The sequence below is a fragment of the Peromyscus maniculatus genome, chromosome 21 (genome assembly GCF_049852395.1).
Source record: "Peromyscus maniculatus bairdii isolate BWxNUB_F1_BW_parent chromosome 21, HU_Pman_BW_mat_3.1, whole genome shotgun sequence".
Classification (NCBI taxonomy): domain Eukaryota; kingdom Metazoa; phylum Chordata; class Mammalia; order Rodentia; family Cricetidae; genus Peromyscus; species Peromyscus maniculatus.
Window position 1 is genome coordinate 4825742 of NC_134872.1, and position 22582 is coordinate 4848323.

A 22582-nucleotide genomic window follows, 5' to 3' on the forward strand; every position below is an offset into this window, starting at 1 on the left:
GATAATCGTGCTACCATGCACAGTCCAAGAGAGGCTAAGAAACAAGGAAGGGCTCTAGGGTTGATGCATGGATCTCCCTAGGAAAGAGAAATAGAATAGATCTGTGTTTGGAGTGAGGGTGGGGTCGGGATGTGAACAGGAGGAATCAGGAGAGCCAGGAGGAATGGAAGGAGAGAGAACAGGAAGAGATGATTGGAATGGGGGGCATTTACAGGGCATTGTGGAAACCTAGTGCAATGGAAACTTCCTGGAACCTATGAGGGTGATATTAGCAAGGATCCTAGTAATGGAGGATATGCAGCCTCAACTGGCCATCTTCATTTACCCTGCAAGGCTCCCAGGAGTGGGACCAGGACATCAACTCAGCCACAAAACCTTTGACCCACACCTATCCTGCCTACAAGATGTGCTGGGGCAATGGTGGCTCAGAGCTTGTGGGAGTGGCCAACCAATGACCGGTCTAACGTGAGGCCCAAGCCATGAGAGGGAGCACGTGCCTGACACTGCCTGGATGGCCAGGAACCAGAAATAGGATGGCTCAGAGGTCTAAGGTAGAACCAAATAAGTCTGACCAAAACAAAAAATAGAAGTCAATGAAATTATTTCTAATGATATTCTGCTATAATCATAGATTGGTTCCTAGTCCAATTGTCATCAGAGAGGCTTCATTCAGCAGCTGATGGGAGCAGATGCACAGACACTCACCGAAACATTAGGCAGAGCTCCTGGGATCCTGGGGAAAGGGGAGGAAGGATTGCAGGCTTGTCAGAGGGTTGAGGACACCAGGAGAAGACGGCCGAGAATCAACTAAGCAGGGCTCGTGGGGCTCAGAGAGACTGAAGAGGCAGTAATGGGGCCTGCGTGGTCTGCACTCTGCATACATGCTGTGGTTGTTTAGCTTGGAGATTTTATGGGACTCTTAACAATGGGGATGGGGTTGTCTCTGACTCTTTTGCCTGCTCTTGGGACCCTTTTCTTCCTACTGAGTTGCCTCAATCAGCCTTGATATGAGGAGTTTTGCCCAGGCTTATTGCATCTTGTTATGCCTGTTTGGTTGATATCCTGGGAGGCCTGCTCTTTTCTGAGGAAACAGAAGTGGATCTGGAGGAGAGAAGAAGGACTGACCATCCAGCTGTGAGGAAGGGATTTCTCTGTCTGCCTGGAAGCTGTGCAGAGAGCTCCAGGGAGGAAGTTCATGAGTCACTTCTTGTGCTGGGGTGGGCTTTTCAGTGATACTTTGGACTGTGAGTTATCTCTGCTCCTGTGAATACCCCTCTCCCACACTCCTGTTGGTGACCCGCCCCCCCCCAAATAAAAAAAACCTCCCTGGTTCACAAGCTGGCCATTGATGCAATGGTTACCTTGTCAGCCTGAGTTCTCTATCTGAGGTGAATGGACATGTGTGTGTGTTTCCAGGGAAAGTCTGTCACACAACACAGACCTGTGCTCACAGTGTGACAGGGAGTCAGAGCAGTTGAGCAGAGGGGGACAGAGGCACAACTTCTCTCCTGACAGGATCTGCTGGAGGGAACTCTAGCAGGGGAGGAGCCAGGCAGGCAGTGGGGACCTGGGGAAGCAGAGTCCTGCTCTGCTGCTCACTGCAGTCTCCTCCCCTGTGAGATGGGGGATGGGAAGTGAGGCATCCTGGGACCACTCTGCAGGTGACATCACAGCTCTTCCCCCTGGACTAACTCTGGTGTGAGAGGGAGGGGTGGAGCAGCAGGCAGAGCTGCAGACTGTCCTGGAGGAAGACAGAGTCGCCATGGGTGAAGAAGAGGAAGACTGTCAGGGATACATGAGGAGGGACATGGAGGTTCTCAGTAGGTGACACTGGGCTGAGATGTTCACTAGAGATGCAGGGTCAGTGGAGGGACAAAGGTGGTGTCTTTGAGGACACAGTTTGTGCTGGAGAAGACAGAGGGAGGTGACATCAACAGAGTCATATTTAGACTTTGAAACCTGATAAGGAACTGAGGGAGTGATGGGTACAGGAGAGGATGGGGTGAGTGTAACTGAGAGAGGCATTTGATAGTTTAATGATTTCTTTTCTTTTTGAGACAGGATCTCACTATGTAGCCCAGGCTGAACTGGAACTCACTATGTAGACAAGGCTGGCCTCAAACTCACAGGGATCTGCTTGCCTCTGCCTCCTGAGTTCTGGGATTAAAGGTGGGTGCCACCATGCCTGACTTATATTGTTTAATTATATGCATATGCGAACCTGTGTGGGTGTGTGTCTGAGAATGCATGACCCTTGGAGGCCCAAATATGACATTACAGACTGTTTTGAGTCACCTGACTGTGGACACTGAATATATGCTCTTTTTTTATTATTATTATTATTATGTATACAACATTCTACTTCCATGTATGCCTGCAAGCCAGAAGAGGACACCAGATCTCATTACAGATGGTTGTGAACCACCATGTGGTTGCTGGGAATTGAACTCAGGACCTCTGCAAGAGCAACCAGTGCTCTTAACCTCCAAGCTATCTCTCCAGCCCCCTGAATATATGCTCTTAAACAAAGTGGCCTCTCTGGTCACGAGGGTTTTATCTTGTTTCTTCTTTAAAACAAACTATTATTGTGTGTAGTGTGGGGGCAGGGCACACGCGTGCTGTGGCACATGTATGGAGGTCAGAGGACAACTTGGTAGTTGGTTCTCTCCTTCCCACATGTGGGTCCCAGGATGACACTCAGGGGGTCAGGTGTGTGCAGCAAGTGCATTACCTCAAACAGTCACAAGAGGGCAGCAGAGGGCAGGAATGGCTCTGGCCCTGACCAGAGTTCTCCCAGGGACTCCCTGAAGGAATCCTCCCACAGCTTCCCCTAGGATAGAGAGGTCACCTCAGAACAGGGCCCTCAGAAGGTCCAAGGAGCATCCAAGTGCATTTGACTCAGAGAAAGGACAGCTATGGGGAGCCAGACGAGCTTCTGACTTGTCCACAGTTGGCTCCTCCTGCCCTCGGTGAGGCCCTTTTAGTTAAAGCACAAACCAGTGACCAGACCCAGTTATGGCCAGGAAAAGTGGTACAGGCCTTAATCCCAGTACTCAGGAGGCAGAGGCACGTGGATCTTTCTGAGTTCAAGGCCATCCTTGTCTATAAAGTGCAGGGGTGAGGTCAGGGTAGAAAAAACAAGACAGTGAGAGAGAGAGAGAGAGAGAGAGAGAGAGAGAGAGAGAGAGAGAGAGAGAGAGAGAGACAGGAAGGAAGGAAGGAAGGAAGGAAGGAAGGAAGGAAGGAAGGAAGGAAGGAAGGAAGGAAGGAAGGAAGGAAGGAAGGAAGGAAGGAAGGAAGGAAGGAAGGAAGAAAAGAGGGAGGGAGGGAGGAAGGGAGAGAGAGAGCACACCAAGTTGTCCCCATCCAGGAATTGTGGTTTCCACAGGACCTTCTGCAGGTCTGGGAAGCTGGCTCTGACCAGATCTTGACCAGCAGTCCCCTCCACCCAGCCTGGCACTGAAGAGGGAGCTGCCATGTTCACTCTGGTGCAGGTTCCCTTAGGGAAGCCACTGGCTGAGGAAACAGCACTTTGTTCCTGTCACAGAGCAAGTCGGGCCTCCGTCCTGTGTTAACCTGCCCCACAGTTTACTCTTGGAAGCTGGCAGCACTGTTCCTGTGATGCTCAGAGGGTGATAACTGACAGAAGAAGAGGGAACTCAACACTTTCAGAGGTGAAGGGCGCTGGAGAGGCCACTCCAGCTTCCCCCATTTTGTTTTCTTCCCACAGAGTCTCACAGGGCAGCCCTGACTGGCCTGTGTCATCCAAACACACAGCTCTGGCATCAAAGGGAATAACAAATTGTTTATTGTAGAGCCATGTTGTGGGATATTTTATCGCACTCTGACATTTCTGAGACCACCCAATAAAGTTATACCTTGAATCAGGGAGCAGAGCCAGGGACTACTTGACCAGAACTGGCCATAGAGAAGCCAGCAATTTGGATAGAAAAGACTTACAGGAAGGAAAGAGTGGGGACTGGAGTTTGAGCTTCTCTAGGATCTGGAATGAGGGAAGAGTCTCAGTTGCTACTCAGCCTCTCTGAACTATCAGGTTTTCACCCCAGCCTTTGATTCCTGAGTCTTGTTGATAAATAGAACAATAGAGGTTTAATTTAAACCTACATATCGGAAACCTAGCCCCATCAGGCCATGTCCTGAGTGGCCAGTGGGGAACTGACTGAGGGGCCGAGGGGTCGCAGACAATAATTAAAATATCAGTAGATTTGTGTGCAGCCGCTAAGCTGACAGAAAAACATGAGAGCCATATTTGAGTGACCATGTACTTAGTCACCCCAAACCCCATGTTCCAACGTGGAGGCAGTTGCATGAAGTTTTCATAGGAGCAGAACAAAGAAAACCACAGATCAAGACACTGTTCAAACACATTGACAGAATCTTTTAGAGGTGGTTGCAGCAAGTTGGGGAAATTCCCTCCTACAGGCCTCTGTAGGGTCCTGCCCCACAGGGAACTTAGGTCCCCTGAGATGGTAGACCTGGAACCTAGGAAAGGTAAGTGTGCTGTTCACCCCTTCCCCAGCCTCCCTTTTTTCTGGGAGACAATCAGATGCAGCAGGGAGCCAAGTCAGGCAAGGACTCATTTATTTAAAAACAAGCTCCTTTTTAAAGCATAAAGAAAATAAGACAGGGTGGGAGAGGAGGACGCAAATGCCCCATTGGGCCAATCAGCTTAAAGGTTACCTAATCACAAATCTAGTCAACAGTATTTACAGTGTTATATATGAGGGAATTATGTACTGACATCATCTTTCTATTTTTTTTAAAGATTTATTTATTTATTTATTATGTATACAGCATGTATGGCTGCAGGTCAGAAGAGGGCACCAGATCTCATTACAGATGGTTGTGAGCCACCATGTGGTTGCTGGGAATTGAACTCAGGTTCTCTGGAAGAGCAGTCAGTGGTATTAATCTCTGAGCCATCTCTCCAGCCCGACATCATCTTTCTTGACCTGACGCTCCAATCATATTTTTTTTGTAAACAGCTTGGGTTCCACTCTCCACACTTTCCCTGGGGAGCAGCTTTACTAGCACATGGCTCCATGAGCCCTTCCCCCACGGGCCTCAGATTCTATTTGGTGGCATTCTTAGCTTTTGGGTCTGGGAAAGCCAGTGGTCACTAAGTTAATAGATTTCAAAGTTTTTTCTTTTTTTTCTTTTTTTGGTTTTTCGAGACAGGGTTTCTCTGTGTAGTTTTGTGCCTTTCCTGGAACTCACTTTGTAGACCCGGCTGGCCTCAAATTCACAGAGATCAGCCTGCCTCTGCCTCCCAAGTGCTGGGATTAAAGACGTGCACCACCATTGATGGATTCACAACAAGCCCCCACAGTTGGGCATGTTTGCTCATGCCTGGTGGACCTGGTGGACCTAGACACTTCCGCCTAGACCAATCCAGGTCAAAATAGCCATGTGACCAGGACCCTATGGCTTTGCATGGCTGCATAAGAGCAAAAAACACAACCATGTGATCTGCGCATGCATGGAGTAGGTCAACCTGTGTACACGCATGCACCACCCAGCCTTTATGAGCCAGCGCCATATTCCTGGCTTCCTTCTTCTTCTTCTTCTTCTTCTTCTTCTTCTTCTTCTTCTTCTTCTTCTTCTTCTTCTTCTTCTTCTCCACACACGTCTCTCTGAAGGCCTGAGCACTCATCTGTCTCTTTCATCTTAATAAAACTCTTGTTAGTGGATTCTGTTGTGTTGCATGACATTTCCTCGCAGGGTAAGAGCGCCGCTAAATAACAACCACCACCTGGCTTAGGTTTTTTTTTAATCTATTAGTCATTGGGTGTTAGTTTCCACTCAGAGGTGGGCAAGAAATGGCTCTTCAAGAGTCTGAGGCTAGTCCAATTTGAGATAATTAGCCTCTGGACCTGCATCATCCCAACCTCTCCACATCACTATAGTTTTAACCAATCAGTCTTTGTAGACACTGCTTCTTTCCAGAAATTCTTGATGACACCCAAAGCTCTGTGTAGATCAGGTTGGCCTCAAACTCATAGAGATGCACCGTCTCTGCCTCCCAAATGCTGGGGTTAGAGGGATTGAAGGCCATCATGAAAAACACAATCTGACTGTATCATTCCCTGACTAAACCCATTCAATGGTGTTCCACTGACTTGAGTTCAGGTCTCACATCCTTAACCTGGTCTCCAAGGCCCTGTGAGGGTGGCCCCACCTCTCCAGCCCCACTGCTCACTGATCACTCCGCACTTCACTCAATGGACTCCAGTTCCAGTCCTGCCCTGCTTCCACCTGCAGACAGCCTGGGGTTTGCTGAGCCCTGACCTGAAGGCTCCTGCCTCTGGGTCCACCCTAGTTAGTTCCACTGCACACTCAGACCGCAGCTTCTCGGGGAAGGTTGAAACCTTCCTTTTAGGCTCAAATCCCCTCTTCAGCACCTCACTCCAAAGTGTATCTTCCCGTGGAGCGCTGGCATGGTCACACCTCTGCATTTGTGGGTGTTTATTTGGGTGGTGTCTGCCCCTGTAGGACATAAGATCCCAAGGGTCAGGGCCCCAGGTGCAGGCACCCAGCTCTGCCCTCCACTGAGTCTACCAATGGACACTCCACAGACACTGTTTGTATAAAAGTGTGCAGGCCAGGGTCTGGGGCAGGAAGGTCTAGATGTTCCAGGGTTTCAGATGGGATGGACAGGCCAAAGGTCACCATTCTCCCTCCATGACTCTTACGGATAGAGTGGTTTTCCAAAAGCACTGAGGATACATTTCCCTTCCCTGTATTTTGAGGGGACAGTTTATGTTATGGGACGTTCTCAACAGCTTCAGATGATCGTCAAGGAACATTTTCCTCCATTCTGTTAGTGCTGATAGATCAAGAATGCCCCAGGAAAGCAGACATGGTGGTGTGCACCTGTATCCTCTTTTACTTGATTTTTGTTTGTGTTTTGGAGAGAGTTTCACACTGTAGCCCAGGTTGGACTTGAACCCAGTATGTAGCCCAGGTTGGCCTAGAACTCCATACAATCCTTCTGCCTCAGCTTCCTGAGAGCTGGCATGGCAGGATCAGCCACCATATCGCCTTCACTTTGCATTTTGTCAGATTCACCAAGTTACCTACCTTGTCCAGGAACTCACATTGTGGAGCAGACTGGGACAAACTAATGATCCTCCTGCATCATGCAGGAAATAGCACTTTATCATACAATATGAGAGGGGATGTATATTGTCTGTCTGTGTGTACCAATATTGGCACATGGATGCATGTTGGTTTGGAAGTACCCATAGTCGAATGTCTTCCTGCATTGTCTCAACCTTAGCTTTTTTACTTATAACAGGGTCTCACTATGTACCCTGGCTGGACTTGAATTCACAGAGATCTACCTGGCTCTGCCTTCCAAATTGTGGGGTTAAAGCCTGCCCACCATGCCCAGTTCAACCTGGATGTTTTTAAACTTTCTTTTATTACAAGACTTTTTTATTGGGGTTGGGGATTTAGCTCAGTGGTAGAGAGCTTGCCTAGCAAGTGCAAGACCCTGGGTTCGGTCCTCAGCCCCGGTGGGGCGGGGGTACAGGGGTGACAAAGATGTTTTTATTTATTTATTTGTTTGTTTGTTTATCTGCCTGCATTTTGTCTTCATGCCAGAAGAGGGCATCAGACCTCATTATAGATGGCTATGAGCCATCATGTGATGTTGGGAATTGAACTTAGGACCTCTTGAAAGAGCAGCCAGTGCTCTAAACCTCTGAGCTGTTTCTCCAGCCTAACCTGAGAGTGTTTAAATATTTCATTTTTATGTTTAATTGCATGTATGTGTCTGAGTGTGGGTTTGTGCATGTAGTACAGTGTCAAGGAGGATGTTGGGTCCCTTGGAACTGTGTGACAGGCAACTGTGAACTGTCCCTTGTAAATGCCAGAAGCTAACTCAGGTCCTCTCTCTGTAAGAGCAGCGTGCACAATCAGCCATGGAGCCTTCACTGGGAACTGAGTATTCAAATGACCAAGATGTGGGGTCATCTCACTCAAACGACCACAGTGACTAACACACACAGCGACACCCAAGCTCTCAGTGCAATCTGGGATCTTCCAGGCAGCAGCTGGCTGACACTCCTGCAGCTGGGACCTGGGCAAGAAGGCGGGGTTCTCTAGAGCCACCCAAGGCAACACTGCTACATGTGAGGCCAGGAAATGCCTTTTCTAATGTCAGGGTGGCTGGCTCTCCTGTGAGCCAAGTCCAGGAATGTAGGGAACCTTCACGAGGAAAAGTCCAAACCCACTGGTCTCCAAGGGGACCATCAAGATGGCTCAGGGGGTAAAAAGGGGCTTGTCCCCAAGCTTCATGACCTGAGCTCGATCCAGGGAAGCCACATGAAGGGAAGAACCAACTCCCAGAAGTTATCCTCTGAGCCTCACACAGGCATCATGACACACCCATCCCCTCACAGAAATAGTAAATCAATGTAACGAAAATCAAGAAAAGGAAACAAGATTTCATGTTAAAGAACACAGAAACACAAGTGCATACATTGTGTCCAGTTTTCCTCCAGACTTCCAGTGGGTGAATTTGCCTGTGTCCAAAACCCACGCTGTGAGGTGAAGCTGTCAGAAGGATTTAAGGTCAAGTCATACAAAGAAATTTTAAACTATTTATGTATTTATAGCATTATTGTATGTATGTAGTGTGGGAATGAGGGCACACCCCAGTTAAGGTGCATGTGTGGGTCAGAAGACAACCCGTAGTTGCCAGGATACAACCAAGTCTGCAAGCTGTACTGGGTACACAAGATTAATGTCTAAGACCTATTTGCTATCAAGCTCTCGTGCTTCCTTGACGACTAAGGGGACATACAGAGAAACAGAGAGTGGCCTGAATGGTTAACTGCCTGAAGGAGTGCATCTGTCTCTCAGGAACTGGAAGGCACGTTGTGCTCCAGGAGCCATGGACTCCAACCTGATAAAACCTATGATGCATGCCTCTCAAGGCAGCTAGGCCAGCCAGGCCAACTCCATGGTTCCCTGCACTCCACATCACATGCCATGTTTTCTCAGCCTTTTCTGGGTCTGTATGTTAGTCAGGGTTCATTATGGTAACAGAACTTATAGAATGAATATGTATATATGAAATAAAGACAGACACATATACAAAGGGGATGAATTAGAATGACTCACAGGCTGTGGTCCAATTGGTTATTAATAGAAAGTCCTGGAATCCAGTAATTGCTCAGTTCATGAGGTTGGATGTCTCAGCTGGTCTTCTGTATATGCTGGAATCCTGAAGACGTAGCTCTAATACCAGTGAAGGAACGGACTTACTGCCAAGGCAAGAGAAAGCAGGCCAAGAGCAAGAGCTTCCTTCTTCCATGTCCTTACACAGGCTTCCAGCAGAAGGCATGGCCCATCATAGAGCTCAACTTTCTGTGTTAAAAGTGTATCTTGCCTGGCGGTGGTGGTGCACGCCTTTAATCCCAGGTAGTATAGAAAAATTTACCCTGTTGGGGATTACAAATTTCTCCTGAAAAAATACAAAGAGGAGATTATCTTAGCTTTTTAGCCCATAAATTAAGTAAACTGAGAATTCAGCTGCAGAAGGTACAGATTAGGAGAGATCAACTGCACATTCTTAATGATTTTCAAAAATTTTTGAGTGATAATAACTGTTTGCAGCCTACAATTGGATTGTCTGCTCAAGAATTAACTAATTTGTTTCAGATTCTGCAAGGTGACTCAGATTTAAACAGTCCAACACAGTTAACAGCTGAGACTGAAAAAAGTTAGCCCTGGTAGAAAGAAAAATATACAAAACGCCTATGTGGATAGATTAGACCTCACAAAGATGTGTATTTTAATAATTTTACCTTCAAATCATTCCCCTACTGAATTCATTGTACAGAGAGAGGATTATATTGTGGAATGGATTTTCTTAGCTCATAGAGTAAAAAATTAAAAACCTATATAGAAAAAGTTTCTTAACTAATCATAAAGGGAAGATTAAGACTTCATCAATTATCAGGTTTGCATCCAGCTGAGATTGTGATGCCCTATACCAATACTGAAATTAGGCGGTTGTGGGAGATCAACGATGATTGGCAAAGAGCTTGTAGTAATTGAGGAGAAATTATCAACAAATATCCAAAAAATAGACGAATTCAGTTTATAAAAATAACTGAATGGATTCTTCCCCACATAATAAAAGGGGCACCTATTTCTGGGGCTCTTACATTCTATACTGAGACAAATAAACTAGGAATAAAATTTGACAGATGGATATATTTCATTTAATAGATTTTTAAAAATTAAATATATTCACCATATCATTTCCATGTTACCAGGATACCATACAATCCTACAGGACAAACAACTGTTAAAAGATCTCATGCTCTAAAAGAGATGCTTGTTAAACAAAAGGGGCCTATGAGGGCTCCCAGAGATAGACTGCATAATGCCTTACTAACTTTAAGTTTTTTAAATGCTAATGAAGCAGGAACAACATTGAGTTATGGAAAGAATTGCTGAATTGAGTCGGCCCATGTATTATAAATATTTTAACATCAAAGTAGTCGAGGGAAAGTGTTGAGTTAGGGCCGAAGTTATGTTTATGTTTCCAAAGGAGATAATAAATTGTGGGTTCCATGGAAATTGATAAAAATCTGCCATGAGCAAAAGACATCTCCAAGATGCTGCAGATGCAGGAATGCCTCTGACGAAGTTGAGACATAGGAGACCTTTGCCACAAACAACTAATCCTCTCCCCTGGGGACAGCTTAAGAGTTTGTGTGACAAAGGAGAGAGGACACTTCCCATGACTCAGGAGCACAAGCCTCTGAATGCTACAAACTTGTTTCCGTGGTAACAGTGCAGGTAAAAGGGATGGATCATAATTATTGGACTTATATCCCGATCTTCCAATTAACATAGCAGTATGTGAGGGAGATGTGAATATTCCTGTAGAGGTTGATGGATCTTCTTGGTACCTGGTTCTCATGACAACTGAGGTCTGGCTCAGCCAATGGAGGAGGGTGAAGTGATGGGAGCACAAGGAATTCCTATTTGCATGGGAAGTGGGATTCAGTGCCTAAATATAACCTCTCCAGTGTGGCTATCCATAGTCAACACTACACAAGATTATCGTGATAAGTTTCATATGCTTCATACATCTGGTTCTAAAGGACAGAAGATTAATGCTACTGATTCCATAAATCTACCATTCTGTGGGATGAGGGCTACCAACAAGGAATCTGACTGGGTACATTAGCAACAGTGTAAGAGTGAGAAACCTCGAGTGCTAATTAATATCTCCAAAGGAGACGTCATTGATTGGAGCCCTTACAGCACCCCAGTCAGTTAATTGGACTGTTGAAGCAGGAAGGCACCAAAGTTAAGTAAGGGCAAGACAGCTAAAGATTTTAAATAAAAAAGGAAATCTTCCCAATAGAGAAGAGGGAAGGAAAGGAAATTTCCCGTTAGAAAAGGGAGAAAAAATTTTAATCAAGAAAAAAGGATTTTCCCGGTAAAAAGGGGAAAAATTTTTGAAACTAGGCCTAAAGATTGGGGCCCTGTAGAGGAAGGATGAAGGAAAGAGAGAAGCCTCTTCCCAGTGGTAATGGAGGATGTAAAGACTTTTTCCAGTTGTAGAGTTTTCAGGATAGCTGAAAACTCTTGAGTTTTTTCTTCCTGCCACTGCAGAGCGGCAGCATCTGAATTACAAAGAATCGGCAGGTAGGCCTCATTGCTGCTGGCTGAACAGCAAGATAGCCCAGAGCTTAAAGTTTGCTGTCTGTTTGCTTAATTTTGGTTCAAACGTTTTTTATTTTTCCCTCTGAATGGGAATAATTCAATATTTAGGACCCCTTCGTGGGAAATGTTTTTCTGTTTTTCCCTTATGGTGAGAATAACTCGTTATTAGGTAGCCCCTTCATGGGGCTATGTTTTTTTTAAGATTTTTTATTTATTTATTTATTTATTTATTTATTTATTTATTTATTTATTTATTTATTTATTTATTATGTATACAGTGTTCTGCCTGCAGGCCAGAGGAGGGCACCATATCTCATTATAGATGGTTGTAAGCCACCATGTGGTTGCTGGGAATTGAACTCAGGACCTCTGGAAGAGCAGTCAGTGCTCTTAACCGCTGAGCCATCTCTACAGCCTGGGAGTAGGAAGTTTAAACTGAGTTTGTGGGGGGGGGGGGGCCGCACGCCCAGTGGCGGTGGTGGACAAAGGCGTGTGCAGCACATGCAAGATGGCCCGAAGCAGCGGGCAGACAGGTATGTGCCGGTGGGAGGCAGAGTCGTGATGGAGTGCAACCCAGGCAGGTGCTGGCAATAGAGCCTGAGCACTGGGCAGAGCAAGTGAGCTGAGGCCGGGAAAGGACTAACACTAAAAGTTTAAACCGGGCCTAACTTCTGGTGAAAAATGGTTTCGGTCAGGACATTGAATGCTAAGAATGCTGTTTGAATAAAGGATGTTCTGTTCTTTTGATTGTCTTGATAAATGTTTGGATGAATGTTTGAATCCTCATTGTACATAAACTAGAGGAGCAAAATTCATAATTTTGGACTATATATTAGGTATGCTCTTGTCTGTTGATCATTACTGAAAATCTGGCTCTGCAATTTAAGTTGCTTTCTAAAAATTCTTGGTTTAATTCTATAAAAATATAACAGCTGAAATGAATTGGGTTATTAGCTTATTAAATAATGTTGCTAAGATAAACCCATAAATGATAATCTCCTACTGATAAAAAGGTTACAAAATTATTTTTCCAGTAAATAAAATACAGGCAAATTGTTTGGTCCACATTGTTAATAATTGGTTATTTGCATTAATGTGTTACTTGAAATCTATAAAAAAAAATCTTTTTAAGATTTTATAAAAATACTCCAGAGTATTACCTAAAGTTACCTCTTCAAATCCTATAGAGATTGTATTTAATGGTTATATAATTGGTATATGTAAAAAGGACCATGGAAACAGAAGCTGGTGATAGAATTGACCAATTATTATTGCTTTCATATTTTAAATGCAAAATGGTGCTGATATATAGAACTGGAGGCTTTGGAAGTACAGGGAAAAGGGTGTTTTGACAAACAGTTAGCAATGATAAACAGCCTAAATTAAAAATGAAATTATATGGGATTGAGATTGGAAGATTATTGGATTCTGGTGCTGGATATATCTATAATTTCACAAGAATCCTGAGATCCCAATTGGCTCCTTAAAAATTCTACCTCTAACCTACAAAGTATCGGCACAGCTCAGACGCCATTGCAGAGCAGGCTACTTTTAAATTGGAAGGATGAGGAAGGTCATGCAGGAACTTTTCAACCCTTTGTGCTACCTGACATTCCAGTGAACTTGTGGAGAAGGGATGTGTTAGATGGTATGGGAGCTGTACTTACTACACAGCCTGTACAACAGATGCTAAAGAGTCAGGGCTACTGCCCGGGCAGAGGCTTAGGAAAAATGTTGCAAGGAGACCCACTCCCTGTGGCAGACAAAAACTGTGTCACTAGAGGTCCTGGGGATATTAGAGGATTAGGGTCTTTTCTATAGGGCTCACTGCACAGCAGCCTTCAATAATACAACCGATAAAAATCACTTGGAAAAGTGATGACCCTGTATGGGTGGAGCAGTAGCCCCTTACTAAGGAAAAATTGGAGGCTGCGTATGCATTAGTTAAGGAACAGTTAGATGCTGGACATATCATTGCTTCCACTTCACCTTGGAACTCACCTATATTTGTTATTAAAAAGAAGTCAGGAAAATGGAGGCTATTACAGGATCTTAAAGCTGTAAATAAAACCATGCTTCTCATGGCAACAACACAGCCTGGCTTGCTTGCCCCTGTGGCAATTCCTAAACATTGGCACTTAATTGTGGTTGACTTGAGGGATTGTTTCTTCACCATCCCTTTGCATCCCGCGGACAGTCCTCGCTTTGCTTTCAGTGTTCCTTCAGAAAATCTTAAGGAACCTTATCAGAGATTTCAGTGGGCGGTATTGCCTAAAGGAATGGCCAATAGCCCTACTATATGTCAAATTTATTTGTCTTTGGCTCTAGCTCCAGTTTGAAAAGCTTTTCCAGGTGTTTATATAATTCACTACATGGATGATATATTAATGGCTGCTAAATATAAAAAACTTGTTTTTGATGCCTTTTCTAATTTACAAGAGGTTCTTAGCCTGGCTAATTTACAGACAGCCCGCAAAAAGGTACAGGTATCTTTTCCCTATCATTATTGAGGTCATGAATTGTTATGCACAGGCATATGCCCACAAAAAATTACTCTGCGTACGGATCAGCTACGCACACTTAATGATTTCCAAACCTTTCTGGGGGATATTCAGTGGCTTCGGTCCACTTTAAAAATTCCAACAGGTCAGCTTCGCCCTTTGTATGGTGTCTTAAAGGGCAACCCTGACCCTTTATCTCCCCGCAAATTAACAGCTGAAGGGCGTGTAGCCCTACAGCGAGTGCAAGAGGCCCTGGAGCAGGCTCACGTGCAGTATATAGATCTTTCTTCTCCCTTATTGTATTTGATATTTTGTTTTACTCATTCACCTACTGGAGTGTTTTGGCAAACAGGTCCTATTTTTTGGGTACATTCCCCAGTTTCTCCAGCAAAAATCATCACTCCTTATCCACAGGCTGTTGCTCAGATTATATTTAAGGGAATCAAGATCAGTGTTCAAACTTTTGGTAAGGTGCCAGATATTGTGGTGACCCCATACACCCAGTCTCAAATAGCATGGTTGCAAGCTAATGATAATGATTGGATCATATTGACATGTTCCATGCAGGGTCGGTTTGATACTCACTATCCCTCCAATGATGTGTGTCAATTTTTTAAATTGCATCCTGTTATATTTCCCAAGATAGTACAAATGACTCCTATTCCTCAGGCCCGTGTGGTATTTACTGATGGCACTTCACGTGGTTTTGCTGTGGTGGTTTCTGGTAACGTAGTAAAGAGAATAAAAGTCCAGGGCACTTCTGCCCAGGTGGCAGAGGTACAGGCGCTGTTGCTTGCTTTACAGATGTTTTCTGATGAGCTTGTAAATATTTATACTGATAGCCAATATGTGGCACATGCCATTATTCCTTTAGAGACGACAGCCTACATACCATTCAACGTTATCATCTTAATGCTGGATCTCTCTGTCATCATACAGGCATAACCCGGGAACACTGTGACCTGTTTAGAGATTTTTTTTCCATCTGAACATGCTTTACTGAGTATCTCTAACCTTTTCTGTCTGCATGGACAAAACCTTAAACCAACCACTCAGCTCAGCTCATGGTACATTGGCGGCTCAAGCACACAAGCAGCTGCCAGGAGACACATCTCCGTGCCATGCCGGCATGAGAGACATGAGACTAGGAAGCTGCGTGTGACTCCATTATTGTATATTTAGAACCTTTTTTAAGCTTTTCTCTCTATATATAAACATACACATACACATACATACACACACACACACACACACACACACACACACACACACGCACGCACACGCACACACACACACACACACACACACACACACACGCACACACGCACACACACACACAGGGCCCCACATTGCGCACCATTTGTAAGTAGAATTTTATGTCCCACCAGACAGTTCCCAAATAACCACACAGAGACTTTTTATTAATTATGAATTCATGGCCTATAGCTTAGGCTTGTTTATAACTATAACTTAAATCTATAACTTAAGCCCATAACTAAAATTAACCCATATTTCTTTCCTATGTTCTACCAAGTGGCTCTGTACTTTTCCTCTGTATAATATGTTCATCTTGCTTCTCTCCCCATCTCCTGGAGACTCCACCCTTCTTCTCAACATTCTCTTTGCCCTGATAATTCTGCCCAGCTATTGGCTGATAGCTTTTTATTGAACCAATGCAAGTGACATTTCTTCACATTGTGCAAAAAGATTATTCCACAACACACCAGGAGAGACACACAGGCAGACTCTGCTGCCTTCTCTTCCTCTCCTCACCCTCCTCTTCCTTCCTCTCTTCAGACTCTGGATCTAAAGTCACTACTGGAATACAATGGCAAGAACAGGCAGGTTGGGATAGAGTGGAGAGATGCTTCTCTTTAAAGCAGAGGTGCTGGCCTGCAAGCACCACACAGACTCCCACAGAGACCAGGCTCCTGTGTTCACCTGCAGGGGGCGGCTCAGAAATCTCACCTGTAAATAGACACTTTGCCTTTTCACTCAGGATCCTATCTTCACGATGCGGTGCTTACACTCAGACTCCTAGTTTTCTCCCAGATGATCATCTGTGGCTCCAGGTGGTTGTAATAATAAAGCAGAATAATGATAATAGTGTAGTAGTAGAAGTTACACAATCCATGGCACTCTCCCTCTGACATTTTCTCACACTTTATAAGCTCATGAGATGAGGGAGATGAATGTTACAGGCCTGTGGGACCCTGAACCTGATAAAAGTTGGCTTCTGAGTTTCTCAGGCCTGTGCAGTGTGGACACTGGGCAGAGGATAATTCTCATGGCAGTGGTACACACGGGGGATTCAAGGTTTCATCCCTGTTCAGTAGTGTGGAGAAAAATTAAATTTATAAATATCTTCTTTCTGTGGATTTTGAGTTGATGTCTTCAAATCCCAGCCACACGGAACTCAAGTAGAAAGTGAAAGCAGAGGAGAGTGGGATTCCAGCACGGAGAGTCACAGATAACACAGGGTCAAAAGTGCTTGACCAGAGCTGTGAAAACTCCAGTCACCTCCCGATGCAGGTGTCCACGGCAGCCCCACACCCTCACCAGGACCCCGACAGCACCTGTTTCCGTGAACATTCATTTCAAGTGCTGTGTGTATTTTATCTGGAAACTTCGTGCTCTTGGGTTTCATCCTGACTAACCTGAGGAGACAGTTGTCCTTAGGCGGCTCAGAGACACCATGACACACAGCGCTCCGTCCAGCAGCACAGGGTTCAGCAAAGTCTCAGTCCCCAGGCGGTGAGGTCTGGGTGGAAGCCCAGGGCTGGGGATCCCCAGGTTCCCAGTTTCACTTCTCCAGCTCCTGACCTGTGTCAGGTCCTTCTGCCCGGACACTGATGACAACTGTCCTCTTCTCACCCCCATTGGGTGCCGAGATCCCGGAGAACCAATCAGCGTCGCCGCGGTCACGGGTTATAAAGTCCACGCAGCCCGCGGAACTCAGAGGCCCCAGATCCGAGATGGGGCGATGGCTCCGCGCACGCTGCTCCTGCTGCTGGCGGCCGCCCTGGCCCCGACCGGGACCCGCGCGGGTGAGTGCGGGGTCGGGAGGGAAACGACTCTGCGGGGAGGGCGGGGGCGGCCCCGGGGAAGCCGCGTCCCCGCGTCGCCCAGCCAGACCCTCCCGCCCTTCTCCACCGCGTCCCGAGCCCCGCGCCCTGCTCCCCTCCCGGCCCGCGCACCCGCCCGGGGTCCCGGGACGAGGGTCGGGGTCTCACCGCGCGCCGCCCCCAGGCTCGCACTCGCTGCGGTATTTCCACACCATCGTGTCCCGGCCCGGCCTCGGGGAGCCCCGGTTCATCTCTGTCGGCTACGTGGACAACACGCAGTTCGTGCGCTTCGACAGCGATGCGGAGACTCCGAGGATGGAGCCGCGGGCGCCGTGGATGGAGCGGGAGGGGCCGGAGTATTGGGAGGAGGAGACGCGGAACGCCAAGATCACAGAGCAGACTTTCCGAGTTGGCCTGAGGATCCTGCTCGGCTACTACAACCAGAGCGAGGGCGGTGAGTGACGCGGGTCGGAGGTCACGACACCTCCGCGTCCCTACGTCCGGGCCGGAGTCGCCCCGGGTCCCGGGTCCGAGGTTCGGGAGGAGAGTCGGGGAGCGGTAGCCGGTTTCCCTTTCGGTTTAGGGGAGTCCGCGGGTGGGCGGGGCCGCGGGGCGGGTGGGTGGGGCTGACGGCAGGTGGGCGGGGCTGACCGCGGGGTCCCCGCAGGCTCTCACACCATCCAGTGGATGTACGGCTGTGACTTGGGGTCGGATGGGCGCCTCCTCCGCGGGTACAATCAGCACGCCTATGACGGCCGCGATTACCTCGCCCTGAACGACGACCTGACGACGTGGACGGCGGCGGACACGGCGGCGCAGATCACCTGGCGCAAGTGGGAGCAGGCTGGTGAGGCAGAGAGACACAGGGCCTACCTGGAGGGCCGCTGCGTGGAGTCGCTGTGCAGATACCTGGAGATCGGGAAGGACGCGCTGCAGCGCACAGGTGCAGGGCCGCGGGCAGCTCCTCCCTCTGCCCTCGGGCTGGGCTCGGTCCTGAGGAAGAAGAAACCCCTCAGCTGGGGTCATGCCCCTGTCTCAGGGCAGACAGTGTCCCTGGGTCTCCTGATCCAGCATGGCAGGGACCGCACTGATCCCCAGGCTCAGCCTTCTCCCTGGACAGCTGCAAATCTGTCTCAGAGGAGGGAGAGGAGATCCCGACCTAACCACAGTGGCTCCTGCAGTCTGCAGCCGCTGTCAGCCATGGCCTCTCCAGGCCGGGGTCTCTGCCCACACCAAGGTCTGTGGAAACTGAGTCCTGTCATCTGAGTGTGTCAGCCTTACACGCCAGGACCGGAAGTCTCCTTTACCTGATGGGAGACATGGACGCCCCTACCCTAGGCTGGTTCCACAGTTTCTAGAACTTTCCAAAGAATACATTCTCCCAGATTCCTGTGGGTGAGGTTTACATCCCTCCCACACCCCAACTCTGTCTATTCCTAGAATGGCCATGTGAGCACTTATGGGGTGCCCTGGTGAATACTAAATTGTGGGGGGCTTTTTCTTTTCTTTCTTTCTTCTTTTTTTTTTTTTTTTTTTTTTTTTGTAAGATGTCATTTTGCTTTTAGTCAGTTTTTTTTATCCCCCTCACTGGGGTGATACTGTTTCTCTCTCTCCCTCTCATTTTATCATCTGTATCAGTCTCCACAGGAGCCAGGGGGAACTGCTAATCTGGATAATTAGACAAGTCAGTGTTTCCTTTACACTAGAAAGGCTCCTGTGAGCTTAGACTATTTCCTGGCATATTAACATCCAGAGCCCTCCTGTTCTCCCTCAGTCCCAACAAGTCACAGTGTTGCTCAGTGGATTAGGAATTGAACTTCCTCAGAGACAGGGTCTTCTGCAGCTCCAGGACAGGAGTGACAGGGACGATCCACACACCTCTGTGAGCACTGCTGTGTCCCAGGGAGTGCTGCCCTGGGCTCCACAGCACACTTCCAGGGGTCCTGGTGACAATACCTTGTATCTTGTCCCCCCAGAGGCAGGGCTTGGGGACTCATTTTCTCTGGCTGAGTGTCAGAGGTTCACCACATTTCTGCTGCATTTGGTGATGGCTGTTCACTTGGACAGACAGTTATGCTGGTGAGCATAACTGTAAATGTGCAGTTCTGTGATGAGGGGACCAGCTCTCCCTGAGATCACTAGTGTGATGACAGAATTGTCCAAACAGACACAGTTCAGTGTCATCATTGGTTTAACATTGTATTTGCAGATTTCAGTTTATCTTGTTAATTGAGGGATTTATTAATTCGTCCTCACAGATCCCCCAAAGACACATGTGACCCATCACCCCACACTGAAAGGAGAAGGCACCCTGAGGTGCTGGGCTCTGGGCTTCTACCCTGCTGAGATCTCCATAACCTGGCAGAGGGATGGGGAGGAACAGACTCAGGACATGGAGCTGGTGGAGACCAGACCTTCTGGGGATGGAACCTTCCAGAAGTGGGCAGCTGTGGTGGTTCCTGCTGGGGAGGAGAAGAATTACACATGTCATGTGCACCATGAGGGTCTTCCTGAGCCCCTCACCCTGACATGGGGTAAGGAGGGTGTGGGTGCAGAGCTGGGGTCAGGGGAAGCTGGAACCTTCTATAGACCCTGATCAGGGTCAAGGCTGAGACCTGGGGTCATGACCCTCACCTTCCCCTCCTGTCCTTCCCTTCCAGAGCCTCCTCAGTCCACTGTCCCCATCATGGCAAACATTACTGTTCAGGTTCTCATTGGAGCTTTGGCCATCATTGGAGCTGTGGCCATCACTGGAGCTGTGGTGGCTGTTGTGAAGATGAGGAGAAACACAGGTAGGAAAGGGCAGGTCTGGTTCTCTCTCAGCCCCTTTTAGAAGTGTGCTCTGCCTCACTAATGGGAAACATTCACACCCCTCATTGTTCCTGTCTCTGACCTGGGTCTGCTGTCAGTTCTGGAAGCTTCCTAGGGTCAGGGTCTTCCCTGGTCTCTCACAGCTTTTCTTCTCACAGGTGGAAAAGGAGGGAACTATACTCCAGCTTCAGGTAAGTGTGGGGAGCAGGATTGTCCCTGAGGCCCTTGGGGTGAAGCTGGAATATTTGGGGAGCTCTGCCAACCCATAATACCTCCTCCAGTGAAATCTTCTAGAGCCATGTTTTCACCTTCGTGTGACTATATATAATTTCACCCTAGGCAGGGACAGTGCCCAGAGCTCTGATGTGTCTCTCCCAGGATGTGAAGGTGACACTCTGGGGACTGATTTGGGGAGGGGAAGTGGACATGATTGGGGTTCAGGGACTCCCAGAACCCCCTTTGAGTGAGTGGTGGGTTGTTGGGATGTTGTCTTCACAGTGATTGTTCATGACTCTTGTTTGTAGCGGGAAGACAGCTGCCTGTCCTGACAGAGTGACAGAGATGTGCTCAGGCCTCTCCTGTGACATCCTGAGCCCCTCAGTTCACTCTCAGCAACAGTGTCTGATGTTCCCTGTGACCCTGTGGGCTCAATGTGAAGAACTGGGGATCGCAGCCCCCCCCTGCACACCAGGACCCTCTCCCTGCACTGCCTGTGGTCCCTTCCACAGCCAACCTTCCTGGTCCAGCAGGCAGGAGGGGACATCTCCATCCTGTCACCTCCATGCTGCCCTGAGCTGCAGCCCCTGACTCCCCACTGAAAATAAGAATCTGAATGTGAACTTGGTTGTTCATGTCCTTGATCTGGCTGGTGGGTTGATGGGTAAATTAAAGGATTGAGATACTTAGAGCTTGTGGAGGAAATAAATGGCATCATGGAGAACCTTCCAGAATCTGTGTTCATTGTGCTGTGTGTATCTGGTGGACAAGATGAGGCTGTGGGAGCTGAGTGTGAACAGGACTGTGCCCAGGTGGAGCTCAGTCCATTGTTGGCTGTGACATGGTCACTCCTTAGCTCTGTCACCTCCTGGCTCTGTTCTCTTCATCACTTGAACCACATGCTGAGAGTCTGTGATCACAGGGACACTGGGATGACAGAGCCTTTTCCTGTTCCCAGGATTGTGAGCAGCCAGGGCTGCTGTGACAGGTCAGCCTGGGCTCTGACCTGGCCATGGCTCTTCACCGTGTCTTCTCTGTTTATTTCTTGTCTTTTTAGTTTGTATGGAGGACTAGGCCTGTTCTTGTTCCTGTAAGTGGTGCCTGACTCATTATCCCTTGGGGTCCCTGAGTGACAGCATTAAGAGGTGTTTGTCTATCCTTGTTCTGTCAAGAACAAAGTAGGCCCCTGACTCAGGAGACGGGGCTGAGGACATGAACTTCAGTCTCCTGGGCTCCTGCCTCCTTTCAGGCCCCTCCCTGAGGTTCTCTCCTTCTTCCCATCTTTCAGAATCTAACCCGGGTTGTAGGATGGGCAGAGAGGAGGGATCCACAGGTCTCATCTCAGTCTGTCCTGTTGGATCTGTGTTCTGTCCAAGGTCCCCTCTCCCTCCCTGACTCTGGGAATCCTGGTGCTGCCCCCAGTGGTTACTCAGGAATTTACAGGCTGAGTCGACTGGAGATTTATTTAAAAGACATAATCCAGGGACTGTAGAGATGGCTCAGGGGTTAAGAGCACTTGCTGCTCTTGCAGAGGACCCAGGTTTCAGATCCCAGGACCCACACCATGGCTCACACCATCCATAACTCCTGTTCCATGGCTTCCACTGCCCCTGTGGACGTCAGATAGGCACATGGTACAAACACATACAGCCAAGAAAAACACTCATAGACATAAAATTAACGAACCTCTTATAAAATAGATTGTGGGAGCACCAGAGATGGAAATTACTTCACCCCTGCTCAAGGTTCCTGCCCCTGCAGTTTTCTCTTCTACTTTTGTGACCTTGAGTCAGGAGCTCCAGGAGTTTAGCTGAGATGTTTGAAGACCAAGAAGGTGACAATCTCTGTCATGATGCAGCCATCTTTGTCTTGTGAGGGATGGTGACTTCCAGTGCCTGGGACCCAGAAAACATTCATACTCAATAAATGTTTGATGAATGAATAAAAAATAAATAGGATCATGGATCAAAGACAGAAAGGCAGGTGGGGAGGGAGGGCTTTGCTGAGGGGAAGCTCAGGTGACTCTGACCTCAGTGTGAGGGGACCTGGTGCTGCACCCGACACACCAGCATGTGGCCTGAGGTTGTGTTAATCAAGGGAGCTTCTGTAGAAGAGGGAGGTGAGGGTGTGAATTTTCCTCTAGACTGAAACATCCCTGCTGGAGCCAGGAGGAGCTGAGGAGGCTCAGGAAACACAAGAAGCTACAGGTTCCCGGAGCTGACACAATGTAGCACTTCCCTCTCAGGGTTAAACCAGCTGCAGTTCCTGAGGGAG

The 22582-nt window shown here is 47.7% G+C and overlaps 1 protein-coding gene and 1 long non-coding RNA gene across 3 annotated transcripts; one reads left to right on the plus strand and one right to left on the minus strand.

Annotated features, from left to right (window-relative positions):
- Positions 1 to 4585: 4585 nt before the first annotated feature.
- On the minus strand, positions 4586 to 17144 carry LOC143269912 (uncharacterized). The gene is made up of 2 exons (XR_013046707.1): positions 16185 to 17144; positions 4586 to 9493 (listed from the first exon to the last, which is right to left on the minus strand). It is a non-coding gene; the product is annotated as an uncharacterized LOC143269912 (long non-coding RNA).
- Positions 17144 to 21036, plus strand: LOC143269902 (H-2 class I histocompatibility antigen, Q10 alpha chain-like). 2 transcript variants are annotated; one of them, XM_076557295.1, is made up of 8 exons: positions 17144 to 17263; positions 17466 to 17735; positions 17949 to 18224; positions 19540 to 19815; positions 19942 to 20073; positions 20251 to 20283; positions 20432 to 20479; positions 20617 to 21036. In XM_076557295.1, exons 1-8 carry the CDS (start codon positions 17200 to 17202, stop codon positions 20646 to 20648), a joined length of 1131 nt encoding a protein of 376 aa, XP_076413410.1. In that variant the 5' UTR covers positions 17144 to 17199; the 3' UTR covers positions 20649 to 21036. The 2 variants fall into 2 exon arrangements, with proteins under 2 accessions (XP_076413410.1, XP_076413411.1); XM_076557296.1 differs by lacking the exon at positions 20432 to 20479.
- The last annotated feature ends 1546 nt before the right edge of the window (positions 21037 to 22582 follow it).

Bases quoted from the DNA above. Each gene is read 5' to 3' on its own strand.
- LOC143269902 (XM_076557295.1), top strand. From the start codon at position 17,200: ATGGCTCCGCGCACGCTGCTCCTGCTGCTGGCGGCCGCCCTGGCCCCG. The intron at 17,264-17,465 runs GTGAGTGCGGGG...CGCCGCCCCCAG, and splicing joins CCCGACCGGGACCCGCGCGG to GCTCGCACTCGCTGCGGTAT. The intron at 17,736-17,948 runs GTGAGTGACGCG...GGGTCCCCGCAG, and splicing joins CTACAACCAGAGCGAGGGCG to GCTCTCACACCATCCAGTGG.